General features: G+C 36.1%; 1 protein-coding gene across 3 annotated transcripts in view; it reads right to left on the minus strand.

Moving 5' to 3' along the window:
• Nucleotides 1-452: 452 nt before the first annotated feature.
• ABCB1 (ATP binding cassette subfamily B member 1) overlaps nucleotides 453-27848 on the minus strand; it is a 61337-nt gene continuing 33941 nt past the window's right edge. For all 3 annotated transcript variants that reach the window (XM_086742240.1, XM_086742238.1, XM_086742239.1), the window contains 17 exons: nucleotides 27302-27427; nucleotides 26908-27111; nucleotides 26361-26531; nucleotides 24528-24689; nucleotides 22783-22965; nucleotides 21825-21971; nucleotides 21394-21498; nucleotides 19404-19481; nucleotides 17692-17775; nucleotides 15400-15603; nucleotides 10280-10380; nucleotides 8844-8984; nucleotides 6641-6797; nucleotides 5965-6162; nucleotides 3806-4012; nucleotides 2069-2215; nucleotides 453-684 (listed from right to left, as the gene is read on the minus strand). In XM_086742240.1, coding sequence (XP_086598366.1) covers nucleotides 478-684; nucleotides 2069-2215; nucleotides 3806-4012; nucleotides 5965-6162; nucleotides 6641-6797; nucleotides 8844-8984; nucleotides 10280-10380; nucleotides 15400-15603; nucleotides 17692-17775; nucleotides 19404-19481; nucleotides 21394-21498; nucleotides 21825-21971; nucleotides 22783-22965; nucleotides 24528-24689; nucleotides 26361-26531; nucleotides 26908-27111; nucleotides 27302-27427 — 2622 coding nt within the window. In that variant the 3' untranslated portion in view covers nucleotides 453-477. The remainder of the gene's footprint in view (nucleotides 685-2068; nucleotides 2216-3805; nucleotides 4013-5964; nucleotides 6163-6640; nucleotides 6798-8843; nucleotides 8985-10279; nucleotides 10381-15399; nucleotides 15604-17691; nucleotides 17776-19403; nucleotides 19482-21393; nucleotides 21499-21824; nucleotides 21972-22782; nucleotides 22966-24527; nucleotides 24690-26360; nucleotides 26532-26907; nucleotides 27112-27301; nucleotides 27428-27848) is intronic.

A 27848-nucleotide genomic window follows, 5' to 3' on the forward strand; every position in this document is an offset into this window, starting at 1 on the left:
TCCAGCTGACCTGCAAGTTCTCATAACAAGTTGATAACAAGCTTAATAGGCCAGGACTGACTGCGCCTTACACAGGCACAGTGAGGATAAGGCTTGAGGTTTGTTTCCAGCAATAGTAAAACTGTTTTTACTGAACATGAAAGTGTTTACAGATTGTTTACCAGACACGTATGATTAGTCTGATTTTGACAGAGTTCAAAGCAAGTTAATATTAATTACATTTGGCTTAGCATGCTTCTACTTTTATGAGTGCAACAGGCACCTGCTTTGGCCACAAAGTAGTTTGGATAACGAAAATGAGTAGTGAGAAACCGGTACATGTTTACTTAGTATTTCTCGGGTTTGTAGGACTTACAAAAGAAAGGAGGAAAAACAAAACATCAAGACTGACTATCGATATTGAAATAATTACAGTGACAAAAATAGCAATATAGAAATAATTACAGTCACAGTTCAGAGAGAAGTACTGCCTTTAATTTACATGTTGCTTGTCCCACTTTGAACATTGACCAAAGAATAGTAGATGCCTTTTTCAGCCAGAAGCTGCTGATGGGTCCCTTGCTCTACAACTGTGCCGTTCTGGATCACGGCAATCTTGTCAGCATTCTGAATGGTGGAGAGGCGGTGAGCTATCACAATGCAGGTGCGACCTTCTCTGGCTTTATCCAGCGCTTCCTGGACAATCTGCACAGCAAACAAACCAAAAGTTGAACTATTCTGGCAGCTGTCAAGACATATACCTCAGTTTCCATCTGTGAGGTAAACTGCAATATGACAGTGAAGGAAAGGGAATATCTGTGGCTTTAGCTTCCTGTTTTAGAATTAGCCTGTGTTGGCAAGTAGTCAAAACTGTTGTAGTGCATGATGCCATGATAACATGGAGCTAGGTCCATGACTGAGATTCATGCTAGGAGAATAAGAGAAAACAGTCATAAATTGTACCAGGGAAGGTTCTGACTGGACATAAGAAAAATGTTCACTGCAAGAATAATTAAGCATAGGAACAGGGACAAAAGAGAGCTTGTTGAATCTCCTTGGAGATTTTAAAAGACCCGACTGGATATGGCACTAAGCAACCTAGTTTGAATTCAATATTGGCCCTTGTTTGAAGAGGCGGTTTGATTAGAGACCTCCAGGGGTCCCTTCCACGACTGATTAATTCTCTATGGGAGTTAAGTCAGTAATGTTGGGTCAACTACTATCATACTAGTTCTCACGAGTCATGAGACTCCCTGAGAAATTATGTTTTTCTTAAAGCTAGCACTGGCAGAAAAATACTAACAGGAATCTGTGCTTTCTTTTCTTTATTCAGTGTGTTTATTAAAGAAAAATAAAATAAGAGATTAAATTTCTGTACCTAACTGGAACATAATTAAGAAAACGCAGAATCCTGGAGTTATTTAATGGCATCTTCCCTTCAAACCTTGTATTTTTATGCCTAGAATTGATCAAAACTTGGTCCATGAGGCTAGAGCTTTTCATTTGTTACAATATTTGCCTCATTACTAGTAAGTTCTTTTGTAGAAACTGAGTTGATTTTCAACAGCTAGATTGTACTTCTGTTATACCAAGATTGCAGCTTTGGGCTTAGAAAAGAAATAAGTAATTTTTTCACTGGAATTCTGGATATTAGCCATGACCTTATAGCAAGGACTGGAGAGCAATGGGAAAAACAAGACAAATTATAAAAGCAAGATTTGGCCATTTCTTGGGAAAAAAAAAAAGTTATCTGACAGCATCCTCAATCTTTTCAGCTTCTGAAGGTTGCGCCTCCTGATTCAATTTTGATAGCACTTTTCCAATTGAAGCCTGAAGAATTCCAGGCAAAGAAATGCCTTCTTCATTGCTACTTCAATCTGCCTACTGCCATACAGATGTAAAAAAATTATGGTTTTTTGGCAAGGAGGAGTAAGACTTTTATATTTGTCTGTTATTAGCATAAATATACAATTTGCATAAAACAACATATTTCCAGCTTTGTGGTCTAATCTGTGGGAGTGAAAACAACAATCATAATACAAACAAACACAGATTTAGATTCTAGACTCCTGGCTCACAATCAAGTTACCTTTTCACTTTCTGTATCCAAGGCAGATGTAGCTTCATCCAGTAGCAGAATTTTGGGCTGACGTACAAGAGCTCGGGCAATAGCAATACGTTGTTTCTGACCTCCAGAAAGCTGAGTTCCCTTGTCTCCTACGCTGGTATTGTATTTCTAGAAACAATACATTAATTTCAGATTATGAATGCAAATTGATTCTGAAGTATATTTAAGCACATTGACCCCGACACCACCCGTTCACAAACTGCATATTCCATAGCAACAGCTCTCTGAAAACAGAGGACCAGAATTGCTATCTGCCACAGATCTACAGATCTTTCACTAGAAGACTTCTTTGCAGCATCAAGCATTTAATAAATTCAAAGCAACAACCCCTCTAAGGTTGGAAGGCAACATTATTCTCAATCAGGAGATAGAATATCAAAGCTTAGTGAAAGTCTATGACAATATTGGGGATCAAACCCTGACCTTGAACGCTCCAAGCTGGCGTCCTAACCAATCTGTTATTCTAACTCACATTTATTCATCCTGAAGAAAAGAAATAGCAATGTATAAGATATATCCTTTTCAGGCCAGATGATATACTATATCTACATATAGACATAGATATTTATGCACTTTATCTACATCTACGCTACAGTTTTGGACAGTTATGCTTTCAATTTAGTTATGTCAGTTAAGGTGAGCCAGTCAGATTTCCAGGCAAACTCATGTCTAGGTCACAGTAGTCTGAGGAATTGTATATTTGGTTGCAAAAAGCACCAAAGTTTTATGAGACATCATTACACATCACAAGATTTCGCTACAAAGTTTTGGAAAGAGCAGTTCTTGTTAAGGCATTAGAAACTAAATATGATCTGCAAAAATCACAGGCTTTAGCCTTTGTATTTTTTCAAGAAATGCAAAAAGCAGCTTAACAGCCTGAAATTAAGCTGAATATATAAAATGTACAACTAAGCTTGGCAACCTCTTTGCTTCAGGAAGTTTTGGATACAAGTTAGGTTAGAAACTGATTTGTCAACCTGCAGAAAAAGAATCCATCCAGAATATTAAATAATAAAACATGATTTGTACCTTAGGAAGTTCCCAACTCACAAATTACGTAAGTTAGATAAGAATCCAGGGGAAATGTGATTAAATGTTTAGTCTTTTTGAATACTTATTTACAAGCAGTGTTGCTGGTCACTGCCTGGGACAAGGTTTTGTGCAAGGCAGACCTTTCATTGACCCAAGATGTTCATTCTTATATTATGATGTATTTGTCAGATATATGTATCTGACAGACTTTCTTAGTAATTTTTGAACTGTAGGAATACTAGAAATGTTCATTTCTGACTACATATAACTGGAAGAAATGCATAAGAAACTTGGGTGTCTAGCAGAGTTTTCTACATATGCTTGAGATAAATACGAGCTTAAAATCAAATGTTTAACTCACCAGTTTTTTTTAAAAAAAAACCCACCCCACACTTCCAGCTCTCAATTACACAGAGCTGTGTATTTTCTTCCCCGATTTTCTTCCCTCATATCTAAAATGTTCAGCTTTCCATCTGACTATGGAGCATCCCAGAGCAAAATAAGTATGGCAAACACAATTAAGAAAGGATAAGATTTAAAAATCAGTTTCAGATCTATTTGCATTCTCAGGGAATTATCGTACCCCAGGGAACCATAAATGGACACAATTTTTCCCTGCCACAGTAGGTCACCTCCAGTTCTGAGGATAGAAAAGGAATAACTTACGTCTGGCAAAGACTCAATGAAGGAATGAATGTTGGCTTCTTTTGCTGCACTAACTATTTCCTCATGTGACACTTGCCGACTGTTATCTCCATATGCGATGTTTTCAGCAATAGTGCAGTCAAACAGGATTGGTTCTTGTGAGACGATACCAATCTGAGCTCTCAGCCACTGGATATTTAGCGTCTTTGCATTTTTGCCATCAAAAAGCTGAGAAACCAAACATTGTAAATTTCAGTCGCATAGCTGTATGTGTATTTGAGACTTATTGTAAATTCATACACAAAAGTTGTAGAATGGCAGCTCTTTCCTTAGAGATACCATATTGGAAGCTCACATAATTCCTTCCCCTCCTTCTCTTCTATGTTCCAAAATTTTCTAAGGGCTATTAGATAAAAGTGAGGATAGACTTCTGCTGCCTCAGTGCTTTTCTTTGCTTCAAGACTTAACCAGGTTTTTGGAGACAGTGGAAGATAAGATATCCTGAGGTAACTTCAAAGAAATTTGGGTAATATTTCCTTTGTTCTTTGGTGGGAAAACCTTCCTCTGTTTTACATACACATTCCCACTGAAGGAACAGATTGGCAGTAGTATTCCATTAAAATAAAGGAAGAGTTGGGTTCATTCATTCGCACACTTCTAAGCCAAGCATCCAATCTTAAATTTAATAGTGATGTAATGCCTGACAATGAACAAATTTACTTCTAGGTTCCTTAAGACATCATTCACAACCATTTTTCTTTATTGGCAACTCTGTCACACTTCTGCTAAATTTGGTTACTGAATTGCTATAATTGTCTAGTAGATAAAAGATAACAGATTTTTTTTTTTTTTCTGGATAGATCTGATTCATAGTTATACAAGTCATATCAACTTGGACACAAATATACCAGGACATTAAGAGGGCTGTTGCATCTCCATGAGAATCACCCACTGCAGTGCTCAGGCTCTATATTGAGTGACATGACCAGCCGGGAATTGAAGAATTGCCCCCTTCGTAGCATGGCTGCTGCCCATGATTAATCTACTAATCCCATAGTTTGTGCTAGAACAGCCAATTTGCGGCCAATATAATTGTTTTTCAAAGGAAAGATATTGTAATGAACCTGATGCAAAATGCATGTAAAACAGTCGCAGCACTTCTACATCTGCAGATATAAAGGGGGAAAAAAAAAAAAAAAAAAGAAATTGCTTTTGACTACATAGGTATTTGCCATCTCTTTTCCTTAGAATTCTAATGGATTTGTAGGCTACTAAAGCTTGCTTCCTGTTCCTTATTTGATGTGAAAAATTACTGATGAAGCTAGAGAGCTCAGTTATTATGCATTTTGGATCCACAACACCAAATAGCACAGCTTTTAGGCATAGTTACTAGCATAGTGCTGTTGTGAATAGCTATTCTTTGGACAGTGCTTTTAAGCATACACTCCTTTCACTCAGTTCACAGTGTAACTGAGTGAGTATCCCTGCAGGGACAAGTTCTGAAATCCATCCTATTCTCACCTCATCCAACCCAAAGCGTGTGGGTTCTTTTTCAAACAAAATCTCTGAGCACATTTACATCAAAGAGAAAATGGCAATAAATACTACTGTTATGTAAAAAAAAAATAAAATAAAAAAAAAATTGTAAACTTGCAAAATAAGTGGGAAACCCTAGACGTCTTTTAAACCAAAATTACTGTGAGTATTTACAGTCTATCAGTTGGTAAGTGGGCATGCTCTGAAAGGTGTTTCTGACAAGTAAAAATTATGATAAAAATTATTTTTTTCAATGTTCACTATTTTAGGAAAGAGCATAGACGGCAAATTCTATTACTATATTATAAAGAAGTAGATACATATATTTAATAACTTTTAAAGTGTTCTTAACACAAGAACCTTAGGAAATTTGCTCTGAATTCAAAGCCACCATTAGGCTGTGGATCAGGCATATTTTCATTAATTCTTGTTTCATTAATTCATTATAATGTGGGAAACCCGGATTTTTTCTATTATATTATTCCATTGCATTTAAGCAAGGAACCCTGATGAGCCACTGCTTGTCTTGAACATTAAAAATATTTAAAAAATAAAACTAGAAATATCTATTTCACTTTATCACATAAAACCAAATAAGCACATCCTCACTTAACATGTTGATAGGTTCTCACAAAAATACTTACCATTACTCCACCAAGTGGATCATAAAATCTCTCAAGCAGCTGAACAACAGTGCTCTTTCCACAGCCACTGCTACCAACAAGAGCCAGAGTTTGTCCCTTTTCTACTTTTAGATTCAAACCTTGGAGGATTTTGACTTCTGGTCGGTTTGGGTAGTTAAATATCACATCTTTGACGGCTATGCTTCCCCCAAATGTTTCCTGAAATTGAAATAGTATCACTGTTACATCTTTAAGGCAATTTGACAGATGATTCAAATAGAATTGCAGAAGTCTGTTTTTCTTCCCCCTAACTGAAATCAATAGAGTTTTGCATTTGCTGGAATGCTGACTTTAACTCCATGGTGTGAATCTTTGTAAAGCTATAAAATCAGAATATAGCACTGAACTATTTTGAATAGTTCAGGTTTTTTTAAATAGTTTTGCTCATAATTCTGCTGGTTGAATTCCACACAAGTTGTACCTTAATCAGATCTTCAAAACAAATAATCTTAGACAGTGTTGGCAAAAGTTAGACTCACAATAGAGAACTTAGACCATGCTGTGTTTGGATAAAGTGTTGAGAATACATTGAGATAAGGAAGTAATCAGGAGAGGAAAAATCTGTTTGAAGGAAGTGACAAGAGTACTGTCGATATTGTCAATAAATAATATCACTCATTACACATGGCTTACTTACAGGCTTCTCTCCTTCCTCACTGTAATTATCTATTAAGGGTACTTTTTCAAACAGCAGAAACAAGTGGGCTGCTGATATCTTGGCTTTGGCATAGTCTGGAGCAAAAGAGCTGGTTTGTCCTAATGCCATTGCACCAAATACAACAGCTGAAAACACTCTATTAAAAAAAAATAAAAATCAATAAATAGACAATAAAGAAAAGGACAATGGAAATAGGGCTGCAGTCAACTTTTTCTTCTACTCAGAGAAATAAATTTATAAAGAATAAAGAAGTGACCAACTATTATTGCTTTAATTACTCATTTAGCTCCAGAAATTTGTTTTCATCCTCTTTTAATGAGGTGAGACAAACAAGGTTCCATTCCAAATTCAATGATTTTGTTACTTATTAGCACTAATTTCTTTAATTATTAATACTAGTTAACTATAATAAATCTCAACCGGGGCTAAGATGAAAGCGGTCAATGGATGATAAAATCCTTACTCTAATCCTGTTCTGCTATTGCAGGTTTCCTCTCTATGGTTCAATGACATCTGGAAGTTAGTGATTCATTTTTAAGACATCAGTGAAAATAAGAAACCAAGCCTGTAATAAAGTGACAATAAAGATTTAATCTGCTATCACAGCTCTGCTGGAAAAATTTCCAGAATTCACAACACCAAAACCAGGTTGAAAACTACACTATTACTGTTTTATGGTGAACGTAGATGTATCTTTACAGGCTACATTAGAATGGTTGAAGAACCTGCTGTCCTCAGCTGCCACACAACATAGAAGTACTCATCACTGAGAAATGGTAACTGACATATGAGATCTCTTAGCCTCTTTTAAGGCAAAGTAAGCTAAATTCATTTATATGAATATTTATCTTTTTTCTTCAGAGCTATATAAACTAATCTGCTTTATTCTGCATTTGAACAGCCTAGAAGGGCTCACATAGTTTTAGGTCAGAGAATCTCTTCCAAGTTTCACTGAGCCACTGGAAGTTCACTTGCCTACCTGGCTAGAGATGTTCAGCTAGCAGATGGGATGCAGACACTTCCCAACATCTTCCAATCAAAATTAGCTGTGTTAACTCTCTTTAATCAAGTTGCCAACAAAAAATTGGTATGATTTGCCTTTCTTAAGTATTGAGGTCACTGATATCCATACTGGTAGAATCTCATTCTTTTCATACTTGTTTCCATAGACCTGTATTAAGCTATTGCTGCTTAAATTAGAAATTATATTTATTCTGAGTTTATATATGGCCTAGAAGAATGGAGCTTTTGTTACGATAGGGGCTCTTATGTATTATGCTAAATAATTGGATAAGCAGTGATTATAAACCCAAAATATAAAGGTAAGAACATTCAAAAACATTCCTTTAATTTTCCTACAGTTTCTCCCCTTAAAAGTCTAAAAAGTGCCCTTAGAGACAAATAATTGTTCTATTCCTTGTATAATTTCAGATTGCAATGGATACACCTTCTAAGAATACTGCAAATTAGAATCATATTTCATTTGCAGTACCTGTCTAAATTAAAAATAAAATGGTCCACCTGACTATGGGTAGGTACAATATTCTACATACTGTTCTTACATTCATGGTCCATACTTTCATTTCCCAGACAAAACTGGTTCACTTAAGTGAAAAAGCTTCTTATCAGAATGTCATCTAAAATAATCTAGTTATCCTTCCCTTACAGTGAACAGCATCTACCTAATGGAAGCCTGTTCTCCAATTATTTAACATGTATTTTAGATAAAATTTCAAATTTCAATTAATAAACCTGACATACAAATAACAAAGATGATGCCGACCTATTCTTAAGATTTTTACAGTATTATTATGCTTCAATAAACAGGTACAAGTATGTTTTTTGTAGAATATACAGAGGACCTCACAGCTACACAAAAAAATAAGACTGGTGAGAATAAACAAAGTGATGTAAGAAGGATACTGTTTCTACCTCTGGAAAACATAGTAGTCCCAAATAAATACAGAAGAGGAAATAAAAAATTAGGCCTACTTGCACAGCTTACATACTGTAATCACCTAGAGTATCCACTTTGTAACATGCTTTCATTATTTTTAAGAACAGAAGAAGAATTTGCCTGCTTTTTCAGAGCTTACCCAATGGATTCATGATCTCTCTAGAAGTAAATAAAGACCTGTGTCTGGACTGACAGAAAAAAAAAGATTGCAAAAGAGATACTTACAAAAACACACTTTTATACTGCATGTGGCCATTTGCCACTAGATAGGCACCAAACCGGAAACAGCCAGCATAGGTAAAGAACATCATTGCTTGTGAAAGGGCAAAACAAAATCCAAATATATGTGCCTTCTTCACAGAATTTCTGTAAGAAAGGATCCGTGTTTTCATTAAAATGTGCGCTCATACTTACATCCTAGTACGCAAAAACCAATTAATTGACTTCAGATGATACCGAGTAAGAAGTGTACTCATGCTTAAACAACACAATGCCTTGTCTCCTATTGGACTGTGTCCAAGAGAAAGTTAGTTTTGTTTACAGAATTTTATTTACTTCCAAGAACAGCTTGGAATATAGGTGCAGAAAAAGATGACACCTTAGTTGCTCTGTATAATTATTGTCTTACCATCTCATAGTTTGAGTGTTAAAACACTCTAGAGTTCAGTCCACGATTACCACTTTGAGATGTAAATAACACATTTGAAATTGTACTACTGCATCACGTAGGATGGAAAAAAAAAATAAATAAAAGAGCAGAGCTGTTAGCTCACCTTCAGCCAAAGCCAAACTTTTTGGTCATTTTTTTTCTTTACTTTGCAATTTTACTTGCAGTAAGTTCTTATCTATACTAGAACAACAACATGAAAGTCTTGGAGCAACTCCATCAGTGTCCACCCTGAGAACAGTTAGGCACTGTCCTGCACTTTGTGAGATACAGATGCAAAACATAGCACCCTAGAAAAAAGCTAAAGTAATATCTTTTACATCCTGCACTGTGCTCTAACCACTTAATTACTATGGTGGATGTATTAGCAGCACTCCCACTTGTCTCCCATCATCTCTTTGTACATATGCTGCCATTTCCTTTACTTTTCTCATGGGGGTCTGAAAATGAAACATTTCCTTCTAGAACAAATAAAAATTTAATTGACAGTATCTTTTTAGTTTTTTACTTTAAGACTTTTAAATTTTGATTTAATGGAGGTAGATTTATATTCCTTTTATTTCAGTCACAAACCAACAAGTAAATATTCAAATGTTTTCAACCATATTCATGCTTTCAAAAATGGCTTAATGCAATATTCAATTTACATTTAAATGTTTTTAATTAAACATCTTAAACACTTCAAGAGGACAGATTAGACGACTTCTAAAGCTCACTTAAAATTAACATTTTTTCCAAACCAAGTGACTTTGCAATAAAGATACCCATATTATCACAGAAAATTAATTAAACTAAAGAACAAAAACGTTGTCTGGTGGTTGCATTTTTAAATAAAAAATATGCAAAATATTTACATGAATTCTGAGGTAACTAAAATATATATTAACTCATACACACTAACAAAACAAATCAGTGTTAGTCTGAGGAAATTTTTGTAATTTATTCTATAATTTAAATACAGAATTTTTTTTTAGCTTAGTGATTTTTATTATACCTGTATGGTACACGCAAATGTTCTCCATACATCAACTCAAATTTTCTTTCTCGGGTTAAACTAACAACAGTTCTAATATTTTCTATGGCTTCTGTGGCAATCTGCAATAGAAACACAAATGTTTTAATCAAAAGTTAAGATTATGTTGCAATTCCTTATTCTAAACTAATAAAAAGTCTGCTGAAATATAATTTTATATTTTTATAATTGTTATTAAAATCATGGACCTTTGATATCAAAATTAACCATTTTACATTTTTCTTTTTATGACAGTGAGGTTTTCTGATGACGTTCAGAATTTTCTGATAAGATCTCTTTAATGTCCTCCAAATAAGCAGTGAAAAACCACTAGACAGCAGTGACAATTATGGATAAAATCTTCTATAAGAAAAATGTTGATTTAGCATTCAACTTCCAGTCCACTGAGTCTGGGCTATACTGAGAATGTCCAGGTTACTTATGTGCCTAAAGCCTAGCTTTGGTCTCAGCAGTAAATATTTCATCTGATCAATACTACTTCTTTAAGCTTGCAGATTCTCTAGCCTTGAGTCATTTGCATACACAAAGGTACCTAGTAACATCCGAAGGCAGCAGATGCATGCCTACATGGGAGCAACCAATTCAAGGCTTTTATGTAGTCAGTGTAAGCGCCCATAACGTCTTCCTCAACACAGTGAGGCTAGGAGCTTTTATGGTTAATTCAGTCCATATGCATGTAGAAGAGGATGGTACTTAGAAATGGCCAACAGAAAACACCTGGAACAATCACATCTCTTCAGACACCAGAACCAGTGCTGGATCCTTCTGTTCACCTCTGGTTGAAACACTGAGCTTGAGTCCATGACCTACACATTGCCTGCAGTGCAATAGGTGGTATGTTGGGTATTCCAGCTGGCCTCAACTGCTGTTGCTCTGGGAGGACAGAGATTCCCACATGTACCGTATTACTCCTGACAATCTCATAGGGAGGGATGTTTTCAGTTTCCTAATGCACCTCAAACAGTATTAAACACCTATATCTAGGCTCTATTCAGTTGCGAATCAGTCTCACTTCTAAGGATGGGTCATTTAGCAGGAGAGGTCACTCACAAGCATAGATATTGTACAAATCCACAGTAATATGTCTGTTTACAACTCGGAGAACTGTATGTACAAGAAAGTATACATTAGCAGGAAATTAACAGACAATGCCAAGAGTAAGGTAGCTAGACTTCTGCAGACCTTGTCTAAGATATTTTGCTGACATATACATTTCATGCTTTAAGCTTTTAGTCTAAAAAAGACCATAAAAGTAAAGTCAAGAGAGAATATAACAAAAGGAAAGTATATCTAGAAAAAAGACTCAAGAATGAGTGAACTTTTCATCTTAATAACCAGAACTGGCCATGGGGTACAAGATCACAGGGGTGTCCCTGCTCCTTGCATGGGGGTTGGACTAGATGACCTTTGAAGGTCCCTTCCAACCCTAACCATTCTATCATTCTAAATAACTCAAAGGTATAAATCTGAAGCTAACCATTAGATGGCATCTGCCCAGAAAAAGGTCAGAAATTAGGTACATCTGCTTGCATATTTATATTCATGCAAATTTAGATTATAAAAGAAGGGCTTTACATAGCGATGGTGTTTTTTCAGCACCAAATTCCTATTAATGCTTGGGTTTCCCCAGAGGTGTGGGGAGTCCCCTGATTCTTTGCATCTAAACATTTGAAGCTAGGAAGAGTTTTTTCCCCCAAGAGACTGGTAATGTTTTTTAACATCCTAAAACTTCATTTTATATTTTAATTTTAGAAAGTATAGAATAGATATGCATTTCTTTTTCATACTATTGTTACTGCATTTGGTGTATTACATGGCTCATATTTTCCATAAAGCTCTTGTGAACTAGTGCTTTGGAACACTCTGGACCTAGTTCCTTGAATGCCCTCTGTTTCCAGCTCCTGCCTAGAAGTCAGCAAAGACCCTGTTTTGCATAAAGCTTTCTGAACTGAGCACTTACACAAAAAGCAGGAGAGAAGCTTCACAGAGAAGCATGAGCATTTTCAGTAAGTTATTGTACTACAACAGGCCTGTCAGTCTCACTTCAGTGCCTGGTAAAATTATGGAGAAAGTTACTCAAAAACACTTTAGAGACAATACAGTTATTGGTCATAGCCAGTACAGGTTCATGAGGGCAAAGTCTTGTTTAACTAACTTGACTCCCATCTATTTAACCAAGGGAAGCCAGTAGATGTGGGGTTTTTATTTTAGCAAAGCTTTTGGTACTCTCTCTCGCAATATCCTTCTGGATAAAATGTCCAACACACATTGAGTAAACAATCAGCTGATGAATCGGTCTCAGAGAGTTATAGCAAATGGGGTTACATCAGCCTGGTGGCCAGTCACTAGTGGGATTTTGCAGGACTCAATTTTAGGGCCAGTGCTCTTTAACATTGTTATAAATGATCTGGATACAGGGGTCAAATGTACAGTAAGTTTGTAAGTTTGGTGTAGATACTAAATTAGGAGAAGTTGTGGACTCCATTGAGGGTAGAGAGGCCTTACAGAAAGATCTGGATAGACTAGAGAGCTGGACAATTACAAACTATACAAAATTAAACAAGAGCATGTGCCAGATTCTGCACCTGGGACAGGGTAATCCTGTTTATACATACAAATTAGGGGGTGAGAGACTGGAGAGCAGTCCCACAGAAAGAGATCTGGAGGTTTGGGTTGATGGCAAGTTGAATATGAGTCGACAGTGTGCCCCAGCAGCCAAAAGGGCCAACCATGTCCTGGGGTGCATGAAGTACAGTATAGCTATGCGGTCAAGGGAGATGACTGTCCCTCTCTACGCTGCAATGGTGAGGCGCCACCTTGAGTACAAGCTCCTCAGGGAAGTGGTCATTGCACCAGGGCTGTCAGAGTTCAAGGAGTATCTGTCTGACACTCTTACTCATATGGTTTATTTTTAGGTAGTCCTGCAAGGAGCAGGGAGTTGAAATTCAATGATCCTCATGGATCCCTTCAAATGTGAGATAGTCTATGATTATGATTCTACAAACAGAATGAAATTCTATTCAGAAAAATGATCCTGTATGTCATGTCTTACAGGACACCAGAGTTATGGAAATTCACCATACGGTTCAAATACCTACAGTTTAAAAGAGAAAAACAAATAACCTCCATACCCTGCTACTTTAATCTAAGTTAAACCACAGACCTGAAAGCATTTTTATTCATGAACTGTTACCAAAGATTTTTAAACTGTGGTACTGTTATCTTTGTTCTAAAATATAGGAATATAATTATCTTATAGCCTCAGTAATGCTTGTGCCACTGTCTGAAAATTTGCACATAATTGACTCATTGATCTGAATGTAATACACAATGTTAATGATAACAAGGAAATGAAATAGACTTTATTCTTCTTAGTTGTATTGTCTCACCAATACTCAAAGGAGCAGTCTTTTTTTTTCCTCATTAGTAATGTAAGTTCAGCAACGCTTTGCAGAAAGCAAATTTTCCAGGTAGAACCCCATTTTCACTGAAGAAAACTGATTTTTAAAAAATTGGTAATTGAATAAAATGCCTGTAGTCTACTGCTTGCTTAGGTGATCTTGAGAGGGGAAACTCGCACATGGCTAAGAACAGAAAATATTTTCTCAAGCTTTGCAAAAACCCATACATTTTTGTAACACTTGTGCTAATTCTTCACAATCCACTGCATTAAGAAAGTCTCTAGTGCCTATACTAAGAATTGTCAACTTTTTTCTGTCTTAACTTGCAGCAAAGCAATATGAAGCAAATGTTCAGCCATTGGAAAGAAGAAGCAGAAGAAATGTAGTCAGTTGAAAGGAAAGGAAATGCATTTTTTGGCTTTTATGAAAAAGCCCATTGAAAGATCATTACGCAGAATTTCCTGTGGACTTGTAGGGACAAAAATGTTTTTCCAGCAACTTTATCTACAGACATGATGGAAAGAAAACCCATTTAGTAAATAGGAGTTACTGAGGGGGAGTTCAAATCCAGATTAAGACACCTGAATGTAAGTGTCTAAGCTACCAGTGCAGTCAATGGATACTTATTCAACAGAACTAGAAAGCAATTCAGCTGCCTAGGCGCTATGTGCCTACCTAGTCTCTTTCTCCAGGATGACTGACTGGAGTGGGAAGGACTCTAATTCAGTTGCCCACAGGCAGGTGGCTTGTGCCGTTGGAGATCCTCTAGGACACTCAAAACATTTGAGTAAGGCACAGTAGATACAACGTAGAACATAAAATAGATCCATTCCCTTCTGAAATGGCAGCTGGAGGCCACCCAGACACTATGACATTGCCAGTAACTGTAAGGTGACTTTAGACTGCTAGCACATATGCAGAAATATGCATTTAAACACCAAATATGAAGATTAATACCATTCCTTATGTGCATGGCCTTAGATAAATGATTTTATTCACAGTAAGTTTTAAAAACAGTAGGATATAGGAAGGGATTTTAGAGTTTTACCTTGAAGAAAGTAATACCTGGGACATGATGAAATAGTTGTTCTGTCCCAAAAGGATTTTTGGAATGAAGTGACATTAAATGCCTTCATCTAGTTTCTTAAACAAGAGTCTAACCTTCTCACTTTTCAGTTCTCATCTTTCTTTTCCACTCAAGAAATAAAGGAATAGCAGACTTGGAAACCAGTGGATATATACATATTATCTCTGCAAACATTAATAAGATTGAAGGAGGGAAAAAAGAGCAGTATAATACATGTAAGATAGATAACATGCCAAAAAGGGATTACAGAAAAGAAAAAAAGGAATGTCAAAATGAAGATGGTTGCAAAATAAGGAAAATAGAGATGATCAGAATAGGAAGGAGAAAAGAACGTGCCTGAATACTGTTTAGCACATTTTGGCATTTACCAATCACAAAAAAAAATCAGTTAATAACATAAGTCTTCAATTATTATTATTAAAGAGGTGTTATGGTCTGTAGGTCTTCTAGTGTAACTACATAGAGTCTAGCTGTCTCTGGAAATTAAATATTGTGATATGTACTGTATTTAGAAGTAATACATCTATCAACAAAGCTTTGATAAACATGACTTTATACATTACACAAAACCAGATAAACTTATCTAGACCTACCTTTCCTGCAGCTTCCAGCTGTTCTTTGTCTTTTTTAGCATGCCCAGCCAGCATCTTCATTTCAATCATTCCTGCCACTGCAATGATTGGCACAACAGCTAAAAGTAGCAGGGTCAGCTGCCAGCCATAAACTAATGATATAATGATTCCAGTCCCCAGGTTAGCTATGTTTTGGGCAATTAATGCCAGTCTGACACCAGTTGCCTGGAGGAAGAAAAAACACATTTGTTGCTAAAGTAACTGCATCTTAAATAAACAAAGCATTTTCACCTATTACATTCCTGATTCTCAAAACACTATTTAGAAAATCTTAACTCAGTTTTGCTATTTTTCAAAATGGGAGTTTCTTAAATGACTTTATAGAAAATCATCTAGACCACATTTAATTCTTTTCTCCCCGTATTCTGGTTACTTAAATTGCACTGCAATTTCTAAATTGTGATCTTGAAACTGAGCAGACTTTAAACATATTCCATATTTACATTTACAGCTAAACATTAAAATCTGTCACATTTTGTAGATCATGCAGCTAGCTTTATAAGTCGTCACACAGAGCCCGGTGAAGAAGAAAATTAAGTATTTAACTTATAAAGCCAAAGATACTACAGAATTCCTCATTTCCGAAAAAAAAACCCTACGTAACTTGATGCAGCAATAAAGATTTACTTAAGCGTACATGAATAATTACATTCAGTGCTGTTTAGCCTAATATTACAGACCCTTGAAATTCCACAAATGACTTCTACAGAATCTCCAAAAAGTTAACAAGGAAAAAGAAGTCTATTGCTACTATGTCCATTTTTTTTTTTCATATAAGGAATCTGTATGATCAAAAAAATAGTAGGAGCTCATAAACTGAGCAAATTGAGATGCATATCTTTAGGTAAATAAGATCTCTTTAAACAGATTTCTTATATAAAGAGATTATCAATAAACTTGTTTAATAACAAAGAGCACAATACAGCAAAGTAGTAAACTTTAAAAAAAGTTATGTTGGGTTTGTGTAGCAGTGGGGCTATGGTGGCAGCTTCTCCGAGAAGCTGCTAGAAGTTTCCCCTTAGTCTGGAGGACCCGGCTGGCTCCAGGGCAGATCTGCTGCTGGCCAGGGCCGAGACAACTGGTGACAGTGATAACACCTCTGTGATAACGTATTTAAGAAAGGTAAAACAAAGCAGAAGTGTAGGCAGAGAGGAGGAGGCACAAGACTTGTGGGCCTCACTGTCTGGACTCCTGCTGGGCAGCTGTCTGGGCCTGGCCTGGCCTGGCCAAGAGAAGAGAAAAGAGGATATGTGAGAAAACATGAGAGGCGTCTGCCTTCCTGTGGTGAAGAATTTCTTGTGAGAGGAATGGCTGCAGACGCCAAGGTCAGTGAAAGAGGGGGAGAAGTAAAGTTGCTCCTGGCCAAGATTCCCCTGCAGCCTGTGGTGCAGCCTGTGGTGAAGCAGGTTGTCCCCCTGCAGCCCATGGAGGTCCATGGAGGAGCAGAGATCCACCTGCAGCCCGTGGGGGACCCCACGCTGGGGCAGGTGGATGCCTGAAGGAGGCTGTGGCCTGTGGAGGGCCCACGCTGGGGCAGCCATTCTGGAGGGACTGCACCCCGTGGAAGAAATGACCCACGCAGAAGCAGTTTCACAAAGGACTGTAGCCCATGGGAGGGACCTCATGCTGGAGCACGGGAAGAATGTGAGGAGTTCTTCCTCTGAGAGGAAAGAGCAGCAGAAACAACCTGTGATGAACTGACCGCAACCCCCATTCCCTATTCCCCATCTGCCACTGGGAGCAGAGGAGAATGTGTTTTAATTGGGAATGAAATTAAGCTCAGGAAGAGGGGAGGGGTAGGGGGAAGGTATTCTTAAGATCTGGTTTTCTCTCTCATTGTCCTACTTTGGTTTTATTGTTAATGAATTGAATTAATTTTTCCTAAGTTGAGTCTGTTTTGCCGGTAATGGTAACTTGAATGATCTCTCCCTGTCCTTACTTCAAACCTCAAGCCTTTTGTTATATTATCTCTCCCCTATTTCCTCGGAGGGTGGAGGGAGTGAGTGAGAGACTGCGTAGGGCATAGTCCTGAGTGGAACTAAACTGCAACAGAGGTTTGCTTGGAAATAATTTTGTAAACATGTATTATCATCATTGTTTTAAAACACATCAGTACATTCTATACCAGCTATCATTTTATAGTAAATTTTCATTGTCAAAGTCAAGACTGTTACCCAACCAGTCAAATCCAGGCTGCAACTTTACTACATACTAAATCAAATATGAAAAATTCCAAAACAAAATTTTACTTACGCCTTTCACTTGTGAGGCATCATTAGCAAGTCTTGTAGTTAATGCTCCAGTGCTATTTTTAGAATTATCAAACCAGCTCATGTCCTACAATAAGAAACATTTTTCTTAGGACCAGTTTTTGGACATTTCAAATGATCCACAAAGTAAAACTGAGGTCTACTTAATATAACTGAGTTCAGTGTCAGAAAACTATGTATGTGGTGCATCAGTTCTGCATATTTAATGAAGTCTAATTCATTGCACAATGAATATTTTTGGAAAAAAGCGTATGCTTGTGGATGATCTGATGTGTACTCTGTCACTGCTGAGAAGGAAGGAGGGCAGCCTGGGGGATTCCCAAAACCAAAATCTACCCACCTCCCCTGCTGCTGCATCTACATCTCCTTGGAGGAGATGACTCTTCAGTCACACTCCTTCACAACTGCAAAGCTGTTAGGGGATGAATTAAGTGTAAAGCATTTTCAAGCTAAAAACTCACAATTCATTGCTTTGTTTCTCTCCAGACTGAAGAGGTTTATTTGGAAGTTATGAGACAAAAAACCCCAAACCAAACTGGTTTATCTGATGAAAGTTAATTGTTAGTCAGGTGTGAAGTTTATAATTTATTCACCATGTGGCCAGATATCTGATTTAAACTTTAATGTGTAAGATGCATTGAATGAAAACCTGGTGATGCAGTATAGGCATTTGTGACTTTAAGACTCAACTGTAAGATTGCTCTTTCATTAGATTTTCAGTGAGGCTGATCTATAAATCATAGTTTCTCTAACTACAACAGCTTTCTGTCTGCATTGTAAATAGTCACATTCACAGGACTCAAATTCTGTGTCTATATGTAGCTTTATGTGCGAGATATAAAACTCCAGAAATATATCGTATATTTGAAAATCTAAAATACTGGTTCTGAAATAATGCAAAATTAAGGCCAATTTAGATAACTGCATGAATTACTTAAAAACACTATGAAATATTTATATTTTAAGTCTCTGAAAGTGGCTTTAGATTTAACTATACAATCTCACTATTGTATTACTGAACAACAATTATAGATTTGGGAAATCTTTGAAAGATACCTTAAATAAATAAATAAAAACATATCTGTACCTATTGCAATTTCAATCAGACATTTGAAGTAAGAGTTACAATGTAAGCTGCATTGCATTGCGTTTCTTTAGGGGAGAAAGGGCACCAAGAAAGCAAAGTAGGCAAATGAACACGTAATGGGATACTGCCAGTGCACATCAACTTGCCAGGTGATAGTAACTTGGCTGTAAATCTAAGTCCTTGCAAGGAGTACATAAAAATCTCTTGTATTTGTATGGATTTAAGTCTCTCACTCTAAGAATATTTTGCTTAACCACACATAACTAACCAAATTGGTTTCTTGACTGACTTAAAGAATCTTCCTTGTAGACAAGTCATAATGTGATAGAATAATATAGAATACATTTATTTTATGATATCATAGAATCATAGAATGGTTAGGGTTGGAAGGGACCTTCAAAGGTCATCTAGTCCAACCCCCTGTGCAAGGAGCAGGGACATCTCCAACCAGATCAGGTTGCTCAGAGCTCCGTCCAACCTGGCCTTGAATGTTTCCAGGGATGGGGCATCCACCATTCCAATGTTTCACAAGCCCCATCTATACAATCTATATCTATATAATTAATTATTTTTAAGACCTTGGAAATAAAAATATTTATTATCTTTACCTGTCTAAGCATTGCTTTAAATGCCATGAATCGAAGCCTCATTGTAAGAATTTCTCCAGCTTTGCCAAATGTGAAACCCTATTTGAGAAAAGGTACAATGCTTAGCATACTATTACATTTTTTGTGTTTATTCAAAAAATATTTTAGATACATTGTCTCTGATTGCTCCAAGCAAATGTAAAAACAGGCTTACTAGTAATAAATTCTAGTAAGTTTGCAGTACAGACATTCAAATATTATTTCTCAAAAAAATAGAGAGAGCATAGCAGTATTTCCCAGCACTGCTTCACCAGCATGCTTCGAAGAAAAGACTACTAATCAACCCTTTGCCTTCATTTTTTTATGAGTTGACCTAAGTCAGATTTAAACAAGTGGCATCTAGGCCACTTGTTTTAGGTTAAAGACTTCATAAGGCAGTCTGGGTTGATTGAAGTCAAATGCAAATTTCCCATTGACTAAAATGGAATTAAGACTTCTTCCCGAGATCCTAACACAAACTGACATAGGTATCAGCAGTAATACATAAGTGATGTTTTATAATGAGCATATTTTTAGCCAGACATATGAATCAATTTAACAAGATACAAAAAGGAATATGCTGGTTAAATTTTGGGAAGATACATTCTTCCTACATTTTAGTACGACATCAGTGTTTATAATGAGCTTTGTTTAGCTCACTACCACCTTTATGTGACTACAAACATCAGTTGTTGAAATCAACATTTGTGAAATTGAATACTCTTAAAATACAAACCACAGATGCAACTATACTATGTGATACTAAGAAAAATTATGGCATATTCCAATCAGCAAATATTTCTCAGTTAAATTTGATCATTATCTTTGCTGTGCTCCTGTACCATCAGTAAATTTGCACAAGTATGTGACTTAGAAAAAAATCACAAAAGAACATCAGTGAATAGGTGCTACATAAAGAGATTGTAAGAATGTTTTTTTTTTTTTTTATTCTCACTAATTTAGGGGTGTTACATCTCAGTTAACTCTTCCCACTTATATTAAAAACTCTATCTGAACATTTATAAATTAAACAAACCTGTCATAGCCATCTACAACTCAGTCTTCTCTACTCAAGGCCTTCTTGCATGCATGTACAAAAAGACAATTCCATAAATAAACAAGGAGGTTTTTGCAAGAGATGCTGCTGTCCTAAGTGCACTTTATTATTTCACTGTGTAGGGTTATTTAATGGATAAAACTATACAAACATATTCAGAAATTATAAACAAGGCTATATATTAAAATATTGAAATGCCAAGGTTTGTATCTGTATGATTACTAGCTGTTTTTTTTTTTAATTTTTCACTGTTGCACTGTTGTAGCAGTTAGATACATATAATAATTACAGTAAAGTTAAAATGCTTTTCTTGAAAACGTTGAGATGGCTATAGAGATCAGTGAGAGCAGCAGATTGGTTATAACTGTTCAATTAGTATTTAAGCAGAAGGAGCTGAATATCAGCATGATGGGTGTTATTTGAGGAACTGGGCTTGGGAATCTTTGAAGGGGAGGTCACATAAGAATGAAATGGAGAGGGGATTTTGGGGAATAAGAAATTGGAAAGCTAAGGCAAGAGATGGGTAGATTTGCAATTACTAACAGATTTAAATAGGAAGGCTTGAGGGTGAGAAGGGAGTGGTATAGTGTAAAGGCTGGAAGGGTGGGCTGTTAGGTGGCAATGGAAAAAAGAGTGATAGAATCCAGAGTTTCATGCTGAGATGTGTTTGACTGCTGAATAAGAGAGGAAGTTCTGAAGTTAAGAGATCAGAATAGGTTGGAATGTCTCCAACACATGAGAAGCTCTAGGTCAACAAAGATTCAGTTCAGCACAGGGCACATCTAGAACCATAAACGTGGGTTCTGGTTTGAGCTGGAGACATCTATTAAGAAGATACAAATTTTTAGTATATTTCAGATCTGGTTTCTAAAACATGATGAACAATTATAATAAAGCTAAAATAATAAAACATACCTGAAAAAAGAAAGTAAAAAATGAAATGATCCCAAGTACTAGAAACAGCACTGAATATAAGTTGCTCTTTTCTCTTAAAACGGTCTTGTCAGTTTCTGCAAAAATCTATAAAATAATATTTAAAATAACATTTTTAAAAATCAGCTAATTATCTAAAATACTCCCATGTTTCCCAATAACTATGTTTGGTAGATATTTGCATTCATATAAAATTTGAGCATATGTTACATTTCATTATAGGTATAACAAGCAAATTTCAGGTTGTAGCAAGATTTTCCGGTTTTTGAAAATCTCGTAATTCTTCAGATTTTTGTAATAGTGCTTCATCCACCCCTTAGCTTCATTATGAAGTGATTGCTTAAGAGCTGGTTTTATTAGAAATAATTTTTGTGGACTTTGTAGGTTTTTTTGCATATTTTATTCAAACTTACCCCTATAATTTCTGAAAATATGACTGCAAATGCAGGTTGTAAAGCTCCATTGATAATTGCACATAAAGTTCCAGCTACAAAGTATGGCCATTCAGTTTTGTTCAACTTCATAATTTTTATAAATGAAGCTGGAGGTAACTCTTCATCCTAAAAAAAAGGGAATTCTGTTAGGATAAACATGTATGTATCCAATAATCTACTCAAGAGAAGTCAAAATGTAGACGTTTTAATAACATGAATAATTAACTGATTGTATATTTTCTGCTCCTTGCAGAGGAGTCGGACTAGATGACCTTTAAAGGTCCCTTTGAACCCAATCTATTCTATGATTCTAAGAAAGAGCTGTTAGAATATATCTACAGACCTTGTAATCATATTTTAGTTTATCTATATCATTTTCATTGATCAGTACTCTTGATATTGTTGACTGAACTATTCATTCTGGGCATATTGTTGAGTGTAACCCATGACTAAATTAATTCAAGTAATTGTTCATTATGCAATTTATAACAGCAAAGTATTTGCTGCAAATGTAAATGTAATAGTATTTGTTGTATGGGTTTTTTGTAAGGTTTGTAAGTTGTGTGTTGGGCCAAATGTTCTGTTTCTGATCCAAAAATGAATGTTTAACCCGTATAGACTATGTCAGTATGGTATGCAAATACATGTAAGTATATTTTTTAATAGCAAATTCATTTTCAATAATAAACTCATCCTTGTTATAGATTTTTTAAGTCCCATTTTATTCATGTAATCATTCATTATGAGAATAAGAAGACAACTTATGAATATTATCAGTCAAAGGCTATTTAGAATTAGAAAATTCTCATGGGTTTTTTTGCCCCTATCAAATGCCTCCTTCATCTTGTACTTTTCTAGAGCAGGAGAATTAATTTAATTTTAACATACTTTGTTGAAAGGAGTCAAAGTTCACTAACAGCTCTGCATAGATACTTACAGGTGAACTTGTTTTGTCATCAGCATCATCATTTTGTGCTCCTGGCTTTTTCATGCTTCTCCGAGTTGATCGTCTTCTCAATCCTTTTGTGAAAGATTCTTCAAATTCTGGTTCAGATTCACTTTTTTTGACACTAAGTGTGTTCTCATCTTCTTCTGATGATGTAACTTCAGCTTCTATTGCCTAAAAGAGGGGAAAAAACGATGCTAAGATTAATTATACATACATTACTTTGAACTTTCAAAATTATGAGGTAACCAAAGTAAAAGTAACTTTGATTGTTTCAGTGGAAGGAGATACGGGGAAAACAGTACATAATGCTATAAAGCAGATAGGAAAATCTGTTTTATATTTGAGTAGATCTCTATCTTCAGAGCTTGATTCATATATAAGAGTACCCTGCCTCTCAAGAAAGTACTTATACTAAGTGGAGGGCATGGGAGTGGAAGTAGCAGCTCTTTTTTTATGATTTAACTCCTAACAGAGTTTTAAATTGAGTGTAAACCATTTGTACTCATCTTGGGATCTTTTTGAATGATTTCTCAGTGGATACACTGTTTATTTATTAAGTGAGAAAAAATTACCCCTCTTTAGGGCACAATACTCTTTACAATTCCTGAGCTTAAATCTAATGAGGAAGTTCAGAACGAAACACGTCAAAAAATATTTTGACTGAAAAATCTGAAGAGTCTGGAAAAGAGCCCTTCTTTTGGTGGTAGTTTTGGCAGCCTTTTTGATAGAATAAATAAATGTCTATCCACCACTGAGGTATTTAATAGTAACTGGATTCAAAGTTGCCTTCAACTTGTATTTCTTTTTTTTCCAGTAAGTTTTTATTTCTTGCTGCTTTTTGTACTATTAATAAAAATAACCTTTTTTTGCTTTCTTTCATTTTTTTTTGTTATTTTCCATTATTTTTTATTTTCTTTCCATTTTATATTTCCTAATTTTTCTCATTATCATATTTGCTTGAACACAAAGGTACTTTGAATCTAAAGTGACCAAATGCATTCTCATAGTTATTTTATGAAGAAAAGTTTCAATTGGCCTAGTTTACTCTTATCAGTCTGACACACTGAGATAGAAGTTTCAGTTTTTTCAATGGGCATGGTGGTTATGCAGTAAAACACCAGTGACACAGAAGGGTAAAGTGAAGCTCAGCTATAACCTAACTATTGCATGGGACATTGGAATGTACTGAAGTATTTTGTTCTTCAGTTAATTCCAATCACTTTGTTTCTGGCTACACAACTTTAAAAGCGTACATATTTTTGCACTCAGCATAGCTGGATTATTTTTCTTTTTCTCCTACTCCTCCACTTTTTTTTTTTCTTTAGAAAGAAATTCAGTATGAGGGATTATAACTAAACAGCTTAAGATACGCATACTCTATTCCTCCAGTATCAGCTACTGTATTTTACCTTTTATCATAGGCTGAGAACAAGCAATGGCATAGCAAACTACTGTAGTCAGCTGCTCTACATTAACTGCATAAAAGGAAAACATAAAATGATCTTTTAAGTTTAAATCCCTAGCAGATTAAAAGTGTACTATCCTGGGTTTAAATAGGTCTGGTATAAAAAAAAAACTCTCTCAGATTACTGCTCTCCTTTCAAAGTATGTATTTTTTTTGCTGTTAACAAAATATGCTACAGAATTCCTCATACTTCCAATAGCATACAATTAACTACGGGCATGGAATATAAAAAAGAAAATGAGGCAACAGATAGTGAGAAAAAAGGTACCTGCATGTTAACAAGCTTGTAGTAGATTCCTTTTTTCTCAAGCAATTTAAAATGATTCCCTTGTTCTGTGATAACTCCGCCTTCGAAGACAGCTATAAGGTCCGCATTTCGAACTGTTGACAGTCGATGAGCTACTACAATCGTGGTGCGTCCTTCCCTTGCCTAGAAATAACAATATTTAATATGAGTATTTCTAAGTATATTCAAAAATTGTTCACCTTCATATTAGAGTTGAATAAGACCTAAAGGAAACATTAAAATGGTTCACAGGAAAATATAACTTTCAAAAAAACTTTAAAAACATATTTCAATGAGTACCTTAAAATAGAAATATAATATTTAGCTTGAAAATTAGTATTAGAGACAATCTTTCACTGTGGCACATAAAACCATCACATTTTGATCACAAATATCTAAGAAAAATTCTCAATATTTAAAATTCTAGAATGTTACAATGTTACAAACATTAAAATTTTTTAAATGCTAAAAATATTTTAAATGCTGAAAGTTTTTATATTTAAACCCATAGTTGTTAATTTAAACTTTGAAAGGTTTAAACTTATGAAGGATAGTTGATACTTAGAAGCATTTAAAAATATTTCACAGTGTCATTTTAAAAAAGTCATTGTTTTAAGCTCTAAGTCATTGCCAACTCAATTAGCTTCACTGAAAATAAAATTCTCTACAATTTCATGTGAAATACATTTAAGCTACCCAGCTTTGGATACTTATAAGCCTATCATACATAATGTATCAAATGTCACAGCTTGCCATTTTAATTACCAGGCTGTATTAAAATGATCAAGTAACTTTTAGTTTAAATAATAAAAGTAATGATCCCAAGCAGTGGAATTTTGTTGGAATCTGGATGGAGTTCATCTTCAGTGACGTCCCTCAAGGGACCATACTGGGATTCATACTATTTAATGTCTTAATCATTGGTATAGATAAATGGGATTGAGCGCACACTCAGCAAGTTTGCAGATGATACAAAGATGTGTGGTGCAGGGAAGGGATGGCATCTAGAGGGGCATTGACAGGCTTGAGGAGTGGGGGCCTGAGCAAACCTCATGGTGTTCCACAAGGCCAAGTGCAAGGCCCTGCACCTGAGTCAGGGCAATTCTCAATATCAATACAGGCTGGGGGATGAATGGATTGAGATCAGCCCTGCAGAGAAGCTGGTGGATCAAAAATTGGACATGAACCAAATATGTGCTCTTGCATTCCAGACAGCCAATTTTATCCTAGGCTGCATAAAAAGAAGTGTGGCTAGCAGGTCGAAGGAGGTGATCCTGCCCTTGTAAGACCCCATCTGCAGTACTGCATCCAGGTCTGGAATCGACAGTACAGGAAAGATACGGGCCTCTTAGACCGGATTCAAAGGAGCGCCACAAATATGATCAAAGGGCTGAAAGAGCTCTCCTATGAAGAAAGGCTGAAAGAGTTGGGGTTGTTCAGCCTGGAGAAGAGGAGGCTCCAGGGAGATCTTATAGTGGCTTTTCAACACAAGTTAATTAAGTAGGTGACTGACAACAATATGCATGTCAGTAAGACAGATAATTGCGGGTGATGGTATTTACAGCAAGAGAAGAATTGATTTAAGCTTAATAATGCAGAAAATATAATTCCATATTCTCACTTGAAACAAGATTCCTCTCCGTAATATCTGCAGGATCTCAAAAATTCTATGTACAGAGAATACTTGATGAATCCAAGTTTACCTTTCATGTTTTAAGGGTCTCTATTGCTTGCAGCACTTTCAACAAATGTCCAGGAAAAAAAAAGTAAATATTAGGCTCCTGCTTACCTGCTTCATTTTAGAACACTACTGACCTTGTCCAGGGCTGCCTGCACAACTGATTCACTCTCCGTATCCAAAGCTGACGTTGCCTCATCAAGCAGAAGAATTTTAGGATTGCGAACAAGAGCTCGGGCAATTGCTATTCTTTGCTTCTGGCCTCCACTCAGCTGTGCCCCTCTTTCTCCAACCACAGTTTCAAACTTCTACAAGACAACCACACACATTTCCAAAACACTCAGTGGCACAGTCCTTTCTCCAAGAAAAGGCACATCAGTGCTAGTGAATCCAGCAGCATCTTCTCCTTCCTCTAAAATACTACAGGATAAACACTCACTTGGCTATACCTGCCTAATCCTTTGTGTCCCTGGAATTCTAATAATTCTTCAAATGCCCACCAAGTCATGACTTAAAGATTTAAAATTAACATTATTCTCAAAAGGTGTGAGGAAGCTCTGCACAGTTCTGCTTATTCGCAGCTCCAGTGATAGCTTCCTCTGTTTACAAGAATCTCTTCTAAGGAACAATTTGGCATAAGAAGGTTTAGGAGAAATTATTTCAGCAGGACAGCTGGTTGCTTACATTGGGTAGCTTCATGATGAAGTCGTAAGCATTAGCCTCTTTGGTAGCTTTTTCAATCTCTTCCATGGTGACGTCCTCACGGCCATAACGAATATTTTCTGCAATAGTAGTAGCAAAGAGCACAGGCTCCTGATTCACCACACCAATAATCTCACGCAGATATCTTAAGTTTAAGGTCTTAATATCCTGCCCATCAATGGTAACCTAAACAAAAGGAAGCAGCAGATAAAAATTGTTTACTAGGTGTTTTGGTCAAGGAACCTCTCTCCCCAGGTTGGCATGTGGCTTTTTAGGGGAGACTTTGCCATGTCATTGGAACAAGTGCAGTGAGGCCAGAACTAGACTTCCAATAATTGTGACACACAACGCAGTCATCCCACTTGAGGTATCTTACCCTGCCTTCCTTCGGATCGTAAAATCTCTGAATGAGCTGAACAGTTGTACTTTTCCCACAGCCACTGCCACCAACCAGGGCCACTGTCTGGCCACAGGGAATCTTGAGATTCAAGCCCTTCAGTATCTGCGCATATAAGAAAGGTAACCAAAATCACAATAGTATGTAAAAATGTTACTATAAATTTGAAGAAACTGTAAAGAATACAATGAAATATCTTTCATATTGACAGCAGAATCTGGTACAAAATAAAATTTATAAACGTGTGAGTTTATATGATGCAATCTTTCTATATTATGTTGCCTCACCTCTTTCTTTAATGAACCATGCAAACTACAGGAAAACTATTGTACAGTATGTCATAGGTCATAGTTAAAAGTGACAGAATATACTCTACAGTATTTTTTTTGAGGGGAAGTAATTTTAGTAACCTTGAAGTATCATTAATTTTTCCTCTTTCAATTGGAATTGCTGGTGGGGCTTCTGTCCAATGGTGACATTTCATTGTACAATACGTAACATTTTTGTACAGGTCAGTATAAAATAC

Source organism: Chlamydotis macqueenii, chromosome 2, assembly GCF_036417535.1.
Source record: "Chlamydotis macqueenii isolate bChlMac1 chromosome 2, bChlMac1.mat, whole genome shotgun sequence".
Lineage (NCBI taxonomy): Eukaryota > Metazoa > Chordata > Aves > Otidiformes > Otididae > Chlamydotis > Chlamydotis macqueenii.